A 13074-nucleotide genomic window follows, 5' to 3' on the forward strand; every position below is an offset into this window, starting at 1 on the left:
ATCAAGGCCTGATAAGCTGTGATTTTCCAACAGGACAAACGAGTTATAAGAGTATTCTTTTCAGTCAGACCAGTGTTTTTTGGGTTTTTTTAACCTTGACTCAACATGTTTTGACTGCTTCCTGCAGTCTTCCTCAGAAGTCACATGATGTTATCGGTGGCGTGTCTGCCAGCTGATTTTATACAGGTTGTGGTGCCATTCTCCCACTACTCCAAAAAGGGAAAGACACATTATGGACTGGGATGGGGCAAAAGTAATCGGCAAGGAGGACAACAAGTTCAAACGGTGGATTAAGGAAACCATCGAAATCAGGAAGCGGGCCAATGGGACAGTGAAGGGGACTTTCACACTGTCCCACACCTGGAACACTGTCCTGAGGAGACCAGACTGCTGTCCCACACAGCACTGAAGAAGCCGGACTACAGGTGGCACTGTTCCCCTACTACCTGGAGTAGTGGGAGAATGGCGCCACAACCTGCATAAAATCAGCTGGCAGACACATCACCGGTAACATCATGTGACTTCTGAGGAAGACTGCAGGAAGCAGTCGAAACATGTCGAGTCAAGGTAAAAAACACAAAAAACACTGGTCTGACTGAAAAGAATACTCTTATAGCTAAAAAGGTGAAGACCAAATGAACCTTGTCGAAATAGGACAAATGAGTATTTTGATACTCGGATACTCGACGATTATATTTGCAATTACTCGAGTACTCGGATCACGTGTAAATATGTCATAGTTTTTCCATAGATGCGGCTGCATCTAGCAGCAGGTGGATGCCTGCTTGGGAACGCTGCAGTGTCACTGCTTCAGCCCGCGACCGCCTCCATGCCCGGCGCCAAAACCGACTCGAACCTGGGACCTCTTGCCCCACCAAAACGCTGATCATCCTGCTAACGCCACCAGAGAATCATCCCCGATGACGTCACTAAACGAGTCATCAAGTACTAAATTAGTCGTCGATGCATTTTGCCCTCAAATATTACTCGAGTACTCGAGTAATCGTTGCAGCCCTACATTTTACTTTACCTGCAGTCTGACTACATTCAGGTTGTGTACCTGAATAAGTACGATGTGCTCCTCTATGTATCCATAGCTCATGAAGTGTGATGATAGCTGTTTTTCCTTTGAATAACTGTGATTATTCCACACAACATTTTGTCCAACTTTGGCGACACTTGTGATTCACAGGCGTGCGGCTTTAGCTGTTCGATTGGAGCTTTTCAGCCGTCGCACACAAAAGAAATGCAATTTTGCAGCATGAATATTATACCTGACTTCTGAAATGAAATCCTCACGCTGAATGAAAGTCATATTTTGTGATTGCAAACGCTGTCTCTCTCTCTCTCTCTCGCCCCTACATTGCACACACACACACACTCACAGAGAGAGAGTAAGGTTTTTATGAGTAATCCTCGCCACTGATTCTGGACCTGTAATTGTAAACGGCGCAGCAGGAAGTGAAGCAAGTCTCAGCTATTGACCGGCTCCAGTCTCACACTGAGCTAAAACACAGGGGTGGTGGCACAGCCGCTGAGAACATGTCAATTTTGCTCTTTAGAAAAGGGGGCACTGCTTGAAGACTGAAAGCAAATCAACACGGCTATCGACCCAGACAACCCAACCCTGTAAATTGCACTCAGAGACGAACAAAACAACAAAAAACCATCAGTGGAATTTTATTGACGACCAACACTTTGGCTGGTCCGCCTTACTCGCCTTGCACTAGGAATGGACTGAAAAGGCTTGACAGAGCGTCACAAAGAACACTTGTAACAGCTCAGAGAGGCTTGTAAGAAAACACTTTTAAGTGTCCTACTACTACAAGAGGAAGTGACATCACACACAGAGCAAACAGTGCAGCGTGGTGTTGCTGTCAAACCGGTCTTGCTCCTCTCTTACTCGCATAGAGTTGCAAATCCCAGGCGTGTGTGTTACAACACTGACATCACATCAGTCTGTTGACATGTGGCAGCGAATACACTGCTTTGTGTTGTTTTTCTTTTTTCACATTCCTTTTTTTCACAGAGGCCGCCTTCAACAAACAGAAACACTCCTCCACACATGGGATAAACTGCGTGTTGCAAACATATTCTGCATTTTTCAGTCACTTTTGAAGCCAGCCCTTTTTACAATAATATGCATTATATGTAACATGCAAGTGTTTTCATTGTGCAGAGACATTACACACACAGTCAGCAGGGGGAACAATAAAGTTGCACATACTGTTGAGTCAGCAGCTGGGGGGGATCCTGAGGAGAAAAACACAGGTATGAAATCATGTTCTCTCTTTGCAATCCAAGCTCAGGGATTATGGATTAGTAAAGCCATTGTAGGTTTTACTAATGAGAGATCATGCCTTTCTGTCCCTCCGTTTGCTTTCTGTCCTCCACCTTGCTGAAAGGGAAACACAAGAAGCATAAAAATAAGGCCTGTCATCCCCTCATTGTCCTGTTCCGCACATTTCGGACGAATTACACTGGAAATAATTGCTTGTCCCAATTATGAATCCATCTGCTGCCGCGGCGCCTCTCTCTGAACGTGATGGCGGAGGAAACTCCCGAGAGCGAAAACCAAACAATGTGAGGAGAATAAAGCACAGGAGCGTGTCAGCGGCCATTAATGTCCATAAAGGCAATTTCACAACACACCTAATGACATAAAATGACAGACAATAACTGTGAGGTAATTAGTATGTGTGCTGTGTGTGTCAGGGGGATTAGAGCGAGGAGAGCTGAGCTAATACTTGACTGCAAATGCAGGTAATAATATCAGATAATATATAATAGAGAATGTGGCCATCAGGGAAGAGATGTGTGACAGACACCTGTGGATATACAGAATAATCACTGTGTAATCATCCTGAAATATACACTGCTGATGATCTCAGAGCATAAAAATATTGTATTTTATTTAGTCAACCAGAGACACACGTATGACTTTTTATACAGTAAAATAAGCCGACAAAATAAATCTCTGCCTTAATTATAAAAGCAATAAAATAACAAAATAAATAAAAAATAAAAATAAATAAAATGAATTTAAAGAATGAAGAATTAAAATAACACAGAAACGTGTGTGTGTGTGTGTTGTGCAGTGTGTGTGTGTGTGTGTGTGTGTGTGTGGGTGGGAGTGTGTGTTCCTGGAGTGCCGGTGTCGCAGTGATTTCTTCCGGGTTCCTGTCAGAGTTTGTTTTGGTTGGGCGTGACAGAAACTCCGTAACTTCTTTCTTCTCTCTCTCTGGATAAGAGCTTATTTCAAACTTTTAATTAATTATATTATTTAAAAAACAGAGTGACTCTTTTTTTTTAAAGCTTATAGCTGCTGCTTTAGCTCCGTGACTTCAACTTAAACAACGTAATTACAGTCGGACCTGAAACACCTGCTGCTCCAGTTTCGACGCACAGGTGCAACAGTCTTCACACAGGAAGAAGGCTGCGAGGGTCGAGCGAGGTTTTTTTTTGTTTGTTTTTTTTTTAAAGCACTTATCTGTCATTAAATCGTTGATTCTTAGCATGAAAGTGACGGTGACTTTCGGGGACACCGCCGTGGTGGTTCCCTGTAAAGCTGGATGGACAGTCCGGGATTTAATCGAGCAGGCGTCGCGGAGGTACCACAGGATCCTGGAGAAGGTAAACACGCGGTGTAACACTGTGTTCAGCTTGTTTCCACACGCAGCGGCACAAAACTTTCATTCTTTCAATTCCAGCTCTGTTATGTAAGCGCCGACCTGGCTGAGGTGCGGGTCACGTGATCGATTTAGTGGCAATAACGAGTGTAACAGAATGAATAAGACCACAATGCACTGCGGTTACAGCATTACAGCATCTGGACATACAGTGTTAGATTCCATCCTCATCTGGACATACAGTGTTAGATTCCATCCTCATCTGGACATACAGTGTTAGATTGCAGCCACATCTGGATATACAGTGTTAGATTCCTGCCACATCTGGATATACAGTGTTAGATTGCAGCCACATCTGGATATACAGTGTTAGATTCCAGCCACATCTGGATATACAGTGTTAGATTCCAGCCAAATCTGGATATACAGTGTTAGATTCCTTTCACATCTGGATATACAGTGTTAGATTCCTGCCACATCTGGATATACAGTGTTAGATTCCTTTCACATCTGGATATACAGTGTTAGATTCCAGCCAAATCTGGATATACAGTGTTAGATTCCTTTCACATCTGGATATACAGTGTTAGATTCCATCCACATCTGGATATACAGTGTTAGATTCCATCCACATCTGGATATACAGTGTTAGATTCTAGCCGCATCTGGATATACAGTGTTAGATTCCTGCCACATCTGGATATACAGTGTTAGATTCCTGCCACATCTGGATATACAGTGTTAGATTGCAGCCACATCTGGATATACAGTGTTAGATTCCTGCCACATCTGGATATACAGTGTTAGATTCTAGCCGCATCTGGATATACAGTGTTAGATTCCTGCCACATCTGGATATACAGTGTTAGATTCCTGCCACATCTGGATATACAGTGTTAGATTGCAGCCACATCTGGATATACAGTGTTAGATTGCATCCACATCTGGATATACAGTGTTAGATTGCAGCCACATCTGGATATACAGTGTTAGATTCCTTCCACATCTGGATATACAGTGTTAGATTGCAGCCACATCTGGATATAAAGTGTTGGATTCAGACTGATAAAAGTCTTTAACTTGTAACAAACTCATTGATGATGTGCTAATATGTACTTTATGCACACACAGATACAAACCTCCATCTTTGTCCTCCCTGACGCTGTCATCTTATGAACATTAATCATTCTGCCGAAGTGACCTTTTTATTAATCAGTGGCTCACGCTCGGGCTGTTCCGGTGTGATAGCGTGCTTGTGTTTGTTTGGCTGCAGCCTTGTCTGTCTACCTGTACAATGGCTCCCTGTTTAAGCCCTGGTATCTCAGTGGGCAGGTGGAAGTTTACTGTTTGATGTCTCTCAATGCGGGGATGTGCGCGGTGGACAGGAAGCTTTGTCCTGTGAGTGATTGGGGATTAGGATTGGTGACGGGCCTCGGTCTTATCGGTTGGCTGGTCCCCCTTCAGCCTGCCCACACACACACACACTCCTCCCTGGGCGAGGCGAGAGGCTGCCTGCAGGGATGGAAGGGTGGCTGGATGGCTGGATGGATTGCTTCCCCTCAGTGAAGGTGCACACATGCACAGAGGAGCTCATCTTACTCGGTGTCCCCTGAGCTGTCTCGTCTCTGCTTCACTTGACAGCCGCCCTACCCAGTGGTCCCTGCTGGGTACAGGCCGTGCTGCATAGGCTCCAGTGGGCTAAATGTGAGTGTGTGATTAGAAAGCACCCAGGCCTTGATTGGCATGTTAATTAGGAACCGTAGCTAGACGCTGACTCTGCAGCTTGCATGCTTTCACCTCACAGAAGCAGATCATGATGAGGACAGTCCGGCTCTGTAGCTGCCAGAGAGGGGCCGAGTTTATCTGACCAGGCTGAGCCGTCTGCTCCTGCCAGCAGAATCCACTTAGCGCCCACATTAACCACACATTTCTCCACTGGCTCGGCCTCATCGCTGACAGCAGGGACAGTGTCAAAAACCTGGGTGTAATCACTGAGGGTGTGTGTTTGTGGCCATGTGCAGGATGAACTCTTGGTGCATCTCATTAATGGCATGTAGACCTTCCTAATTAGCAGTTTATTTTAATGGGATTTCAGACAAAGGCTTTCTGCAACTGTAATTTGAAAAAAAAGGGATAATATGTGGAATAGTCTTTAATCACATCAGATGGAGAAAGTTTGAGGAAGTTGTGCAAAGATTTGCACCTTGGGGTGTTTACTTCCATCTGTCATCTGGATAATTGCTCCAAAAACAACACAGCTTGATTTGTGTTTTCAAAATCTAACGTCTTTTAAAGTGCGTTGGAAAAAATGGAGGAGGAGATGGCATTAATACAGGAATATTATGAAAGAGGACATACATATATTGACATGCTTTCAACCATGAAAGACATTAACATGTCTCTCAGAACCATTGACAGTAAAAACTATGGACAGAGCTTCCGTGACGTCACCTGTTTGTTTCTGTAGAGCCGTTTTGAGGCTCAGTGGGAGGTTCCGAGACGCTCTGACCGCCGCCATGTTGGCAGCGCCACGTCCGTCAAAACTCCAAATATGGACAAAGAGAGGGGAGCACAAGCGGAGTTTAGGGGGGCGGGGGGCGATCGTGTAAGCAGGAAACTCGCGCTGTCATAAGGCAACCGTTACAACACCCATAATTATGTGTAATTTTAAGTCTGAATATAATTAGAATGAGTGTAAAAACATCCACCCCCCCGTACAATTGACACTAGAAGAGAACTTATCATTTGAGACCAGAATGTTTTTTTGTACCAGGCTGCAAGCGTGTTTGCTGTCCTCCAAACCACTAGGTGGCGCCTCGTAATATACAGAGTCTGTTCAGGCCGCAGTAGGACCGCGTGTGCGCAAGCGTCGTGCAGTTTTTTGTGTCGCGTCCCGTGAACCGGAAGTAGCATGTCGCTAGCCGGATTCACTAGCCACATTTGCGTTCACACTTGAGCCACATTTGAGCCAATCAAACTTGAAATCAAACTGGATACTGCCGGATTCGAGGTGTTCACACAGAAAAAAAACACATCTGGATAGGCCCGAATCCTGCTTTAGCCAGATTTTTTTCCCCAGTGTGAACGGGGTATATGGGAAATGACTCGCTTCTGGAGCCAGCCCCCAGTGGCTGCGGCGTGAATTACACGTTTTGACACTTCCGCATGGGCTTCAAGTCTGAACCCGAAGGCTGCCGCTTGCTCAGAACCAACGTCTTTCCACAAGACACGCAGAGATTTGGCAACAACACATGACCGGCAGCAAAAAACAACCAATCACATCAGCTCATATTTTAGCACAGGTTCTGTCCAATCAGGAGGTGTTGTCCCTACCCTTTCCGTAATCTGAAATGTTGTGTTTTGACCTTCAGGGCCACCGTAAAAATAATTTATTTGACACTTTTTCTCACCAGAATCAACATTTTTTGCCTGGTAACTCAAAGTTGTTCGGTAATCTGTGATGGCGTTAAACAGTCCACAGTTGCAGGCCTCTGTTTTTCTTGATCACTGTATTGGCTTGGCCTTGTAGCCTCGGGGACCAGCGTGTGGACTCTTGACTGATGTGAGTTCTCAGGGGGAAGCGTCCAGGCACTGTAGCTGTCTCTGTCTGTCTCATGGTCTGCCTGTGCTGGTTCAGTTCAGATTACAGCCTCTATACTCTACCTGACAGCTCACTAAACAAGCCCAGAGCACTTTGCCCTCCTTCACATGCAGAGAGGAGAGGAGGTGTCCGGCGTGGGTTTGGTATGTGCGTCAGAGCTCAGCTATGCAAAATGCATTTTTTTTGTTAGAAAGGTTTCTCACATGTCTCCAGGTACAGGTTCATGTGTGGGTCTGTCATGACACTCAGAAAAGCAGATTATTAACAGAGACAGTAAAGCAGATCTCGTCTGGTATCAGTGTGTTCTAATCTGCTGCTTCTATAGGAAAAAAAATGTACTTCCCCCACATTGAAAGTATATTAGCATCAAAATCTGGTTTAATACTTTTTTTGTAAAGAAGCATTAGGTGCAGAGTATCCTCACTGGCTTGGCTAGCTCTTGACCCGTGAACTCCACATTGAGTCTAATCAGGAGTTCTGGCAGCCGTTTTCTTGGCCAGGAAATTCCAGCAACATTCCTCGCTCCGGTGCATGATTATGTTTTGATCCAGTGTTTGTGCATGGAGAGGAGAGAGCAGGCAAATGAGGCCGATCAGTGGTTGAAAATATTTACCCTTCTTTATGAGACAGTCACTGCCTGAAATGCTCAGTGTCCATGTGACACAACTGTCTATAAAATCAGTAGGGAGGATCTATCTCTGTGTGAAAGGCATTATTTGTCCTTAGTGTAACCTAGGGCTGAACGATCTATCGTTTTAGACCGAAAATTGCGATCTCAGACAACGCGATTTTGAGATCGTCAAAGCCAAGGTTTTTTGCACTGCTCCTAACCATTGACAGTAAAAACTATGGACAGAGCTTCCGTGACGTCACCTGTTTGTTTCTGAAGAGCCGTTCTGAGGCTCGGTGGGAGGTTCCAGGACGTTGATGACCGCCGCCATGTTGGCAGCGTCACGTCTGCCAAAACTCCAAATATGGACAAAAAGGGGGAGCACGAGCGGGGTTTAGGGGGGTGGGCGATCGTGGAAGAAGGAAACTCACGTTGTGATACGTCAACTGTCTGTCACTCAAGCGGCAACGCCCATAATTATGCGTAATTTTAAGTCAGAATACCATTGAAACGAGTGAGTTGTAAAAAAAATTCACCCCCCCTACAATTGACACTAGAAGAGAACCTATCATCTGAGACCAGAGTGTTTTTTTGTACCAGGCTGTAAACATGTTTTTTTCTGCTGTGAAGTCGGCCATTTTAACATGGGAGTCTATGGGAAATTACTCGCTTTTGGAGCCAACCCCCAGCTGTTGCGGCATGAATTACAAGTTTTGACACTTCTGCATGGGCTTCAACTTTGAGCCCCGAAGGTTGCCGCTTGCTCCTAACTGAATCAGGTTTTGTTTTGTCAAATTCTACGGCTGAAAATGAAAAGAAAACGGAGGAACTGGACCCTAAAACGAACTCCACCTTTATGTTCAGTACTGTTTTTGCCGGCAGCAGCAGTGCGTCTTCTAAGTCTGTGTGTGTGTGTGTGTGTGTGTGTGTGTGTGTGTGTGTGTACATCAGATGCAGACAGAGGCAACAGCTAATGACGTCACCAAAACAATAACGCAGGCATTTGATGAAGAGGCTCCATATGAGGACTCTAGTAAACGGTGGACAGAGGTGACAGCAGCAGCTCCGTTTTTCCTTAGATATGATTCCCATTAAAGTTTGATCACTTGTTCTAAATCACATTGAACTTTAGAAGTTACTTCAGTCTGTTTAAATGACTAATACGTTACAGAATTACATTAGTCTTCTTTTTATGTTAATGTTTATTGAAAACTAATACTGAGTGCACGTTATCAGAGTTTACTTTTAGATCTACTGACAGTTTTGGAGAAGTGACAGAGTAAAGTCATTTACACAGAAACATGCAAATTAGCGTCAATGTAAAAACAAATCGTGATAAAATCGTGATCGTGATTTGAAACTTGATTTGAGAAAAATCGTGGATGAAATCGAAATCGCAATATTTGCCAGAAGCCCTAGTGTAACCTTTTACTTGTATTTATTGAGGGTAAAATTGTTCATTTTTCCAAATTAATTAGGCCTCTGATTACCGTTGAGTAACAGTGTTTGCTAAGTCATCTCTACTTCAGGCTTGTCCTCTCCCCTCAGACGTCTTCATGTCCATGTTCTACCCCCCCCACCCCTCGCTCACACCGACGGCCCCACATGGACATGTTCATTAAAGAAATTCTGATGTCACAGTTAAATCCACACCGTGGTCCTGCAGCTTTGTAATTACACATTCTTCCAAGGATCAAAGTGTGAAACAGCACCCCCCCTCCACCTCCCCTCCAGCATCACCGCCACCACTGCTGCAGCCTCGCTGAATTTAGCTTCACTAATCGGGCCCCGGCGCTTCACCGCTCTCGAGTGGTGCCGTGTTTGCTCACCAGAGTGGGGGGAAGGAGAAGGAGTGATATCACTTTAAACGATGGGGGACTTAATGGTGTAATTTGCAGGGAATTTACTCTTCTAACTGTCACGGTAATTCTCCTCTGCTGTTGACTGACTCAGTCCCAGCTCCTTTTGTTATTTATTTCATGGGAAGAGAGAGAGAGAGAGAGGGGAATTACCAGGGATTGAGAATGAGGGACTTCAGAAGAACTTTTTATTTGTTGACCTCTTGCCTCTGTGCAGATTACTTTTCCTCTGAAGTGTCCATGCATTCATCCCTTTTTTCATCACTAGAGCGAGAGGGACGTGTGCCTCTCAGAGCCTCATGTGCCAGGTGGGCTTAAACTCAGCTTATCTGGAGGTGATGCTAATTAACACCAGGACATTCTAATCCAGTGATGTGAAGTAGCTCCTGAAAAATCACACCTCTTATTTCATTAAAGGGCGGTGTGTTAATGCTGCTGATGTGATGTCATACTAAAAACAGCCAGTTACGTCCTTCACACACACACACAGCGGCCCCACACGTAAACAATGAGAGGTAGAAGAATGCCGGCAGCCGTACAGGTTGGACCGGCTTTTCTGAATGCTTTGTGTTAGTGTCTTTTCTAGAGCTACACCCATGTTAGTGTCTCCATCCCACATGTGCTGCCCTGTTTTAAAAGGAAACACATGGTGTTTGGGCTTTCTTTAGTGCATGATGTCCCAGACCGATGGCTGTTTGTTGCACTAATGAATATGAATACACAATAAAAACAATGCTCTGCTTTATAGGCCAATGCAGAATTTAGGCAGTAAAACATGTATACTACCTCTGTGTTAAAAAGGGAACATGATGGAGTCGTTGATTATTAACTCTCCTGTGTTGCATGTGAGGTAGCTGTACTTCAGGTTTTTGTTTTAGCAACATTAAAAAAAAAAGGTAAAATTTTCCTTCTGTTTGTCTCCAAGAACATTTTTCAATTTTTTTTGACAAGATGCTCTGAATCATCACACAGACACATTGTGTAAAAAACTGCACCGCCGTGTTCGGAGTTTGCAGATTTCAATCTGGCACTGGTAGTTTTGGCACTTGCGAAGAAAGGGAGGGTCTGGCTTTATTCCTGCGATTGAAATCCACGGCTCTCCCGACCATTTGTCTTGAAGAGAATGGACTTGGCTCATCGTGAAAGGCAGACACCCTTTTTTTTTTTTTTTAGTGTGTGCCCCCATAATTCACATTCGGATGCAGCCGAGCAAGAAGGAGCTCATTCACAACGGAGCTCAGTGATACAGCAGGAGCCGCTCACTGGGTTCCAGCCAAAGTCATTCCAGCCTCCCAAGGCTTATAGCCTATAGCCGGTAATTTAGCTGGTAATGTCGTCGTGTGTTGCTGGGGACAGATTGCTTATTGGTATGGGCAGTTCCCTAATGGGCTATTTTCTATTGTGCACATTGTTAGGGACGATAAGGCTTGTCATAGATTGCTTTTCTTAGTCTATGAATTGCTTCTAATAGAAAATGTGGAAAACAAATATTTGTTCAATCCATCACCAAGTTCAGTATTTATCATCAGACTTATGCTAAGCAGTCCACAACAGACTCTCTCTGTGTGTGTGTGTGTGTGTCTGCGCCATGCAACAAAAAGGGGAAGATGCCATTGTTCGTGTACTTCTCTGTTGATTTTTATCATGCACAGATTCCTGATTGTGGCTTGTTGTCGTTGTCAGTGTGGCGGCGGGGTGTGTTCACTTTGACCTCCTCACAGTGACAGTAAAACCGGTGTGGAATGTGCCCACTGCTTCCTGTCCCCCACCCTCACCATGCCACATTCCTCTGTACAAACTTTAATGAATCAAGTGTGATGTAGGTCATGTGCATGTCTGTACAGTTGATATTTATTGTATGATGTGTGTCTGTTTGCAGCACGGGGAGAGCGCAGTGAGGATCCACCACTTGGAGTACACTGAAGGGGGCATCCTGGACATAGACGACCTGCTGAGTGATCTGGTGGAGGACAGAGACAAGGTGAGGCTGCCAGACAGCAGATTCCACCTGGTCCCCCGAGTCTGTTGTTCTGGTCTTTCTATTCGTGCTTAAGAGGATTTCTTTGGACTCTGTGCTAAAGTCTCCAGCCTGGCAGGATGACAGAAAACATGGTGTGTGTAAAATCCAAGCGCTGGTTAGCTTGTCAGCCAAAAGCAGTGTAAATGAGACACTACTGACCCGTCCTTTGAGAGTTTCACACACACACATGCACAGACACACAGACAGTGGGCCCATTTCCTTGCTAATTCTCCATTATGCATTCCTAAGATGTGCTAATACACCGCCCAAAATCCATATTCATAAGCCCCAAGTCCAGACGAAAGATGAATTACCAACACTTAGTCAGCAAGACGGCCAAATGAAACGGAAATGGAGTATTAACGCCGACCCCGTACAACACAGCATCAATCTGCATTTTAAGCAGCTTGAACATTAGTGTGTGCAACTGCAAGTTTGGCAAAAATACTCTCTGAGAAAAAGGGGGACAGACCTTAATAATAGATGTGTAAACTCAGTGGGATTCTTCAGCGGAAGGGGGGAGAACAGAGGCTTGGTTTTCTGGGGTGATGTAATCGTAATCACAGGATCTGCATCTTATTTGTGCACAAGTACGACGACTGGTATTTTTTAATGAGTCATTTTCCTAAAACCTAAACTCCGAGTGATGAAATTCCTTCACCAGCACGTTAACCCGACAGCAGCAGCTCTCTTTTTCTGTAATTACAGGCTCGGCTGAGCTTCACTAGAACCTGCGCTGTGCAAGAACTGTCCTATTTACCCTTTGTTTCTGTACTCAGCTCCCCCCCCCCCCCCCCCCACCCCGAATTCTCTAAACACCCTCCCCTCTTCCATCTCACTTCTCATTTTATCCTTTTGTTTTTGCCACTGATGAAAAGATAGCAGACGGAATAGGATGAGCGTGCGTGATCTTCACTACATGCCAGTCATCCGACTTATCTCCAGGCCTCCAAACAGTGTCGGCTCTCATAGATTAATGAGCTGTGCCTGGCATTCTTGATTAGTCTGACTTCCTTTTGTTTGTCTACATTTTTATTACCTCGCCACAGCCGGCTGATTTCTATCTTTAGTGCTTTTCTTTTTTTGTTTTTCGTTATTGCGGCCGACGCTGTTTCACCATCAATCATACAGGAGTGGTCCTATTGTGAGGGCCCTCAACCGCACAGCGTGGTTCCCTGTGTTAGCCGCGGATGCTAATGAGAGATAATGGTTGGCTATTTGTACGCTTAGTGGTTAGCTTAGCCGCGAGTCCAGACCTCTTTATCTGGGCCAGCCCCCCCCCCCCCCCCCCGGCCGTCTGTGCCGAAAAACCTCAGGCAAACGTGTAGTGTAGCATGTTAGCATTAGTGCGTACG

General features: G+C 45.0%; 1 protein-coding gene across 3 annotated transcripts in view; it reads left to right on the top strand.

Annotated features, from left to right (window-relative positions):
- Positions 1-3188: 3188 nt before the first annotated feature.
- Positions 3189-13074, top strand: part of LOC114432213 (partitioning defective 3 homolog B-like) — a 96575-nt gene continuing 86689 nt past the window's right edge. For all 3 annotated transcript variants that reach the window (XM_028400087.1, XM_028400086.1, XM_028400089.1), the window contains exons 1-2: positions 3189-3633; positions 11579-11680. In XM_028400087.1, coding sequence (XP_028255888.1) covers positions 3517-3633; positions 11579-11680 — 219 coding nt within the window. In that variant the 5' untranslated portion in view covers positions 3189-3516. The remainder of the gene's footprint in view (positions 3634-11578; positions 11681-13074) is intronic.

This window comes from Parambassis ranga, chromosome 2 (assembly GCF_900634625.1).
Source record: "Parambassis ranga chromosome 2, fParRan2.1, whole genome shotgun sequence".
Lineage (NCBI taxonomy): Eukaryota > Metazoa > Chordata > Actinopteri > Ambassidae > Parambassis > Parambassis ranga.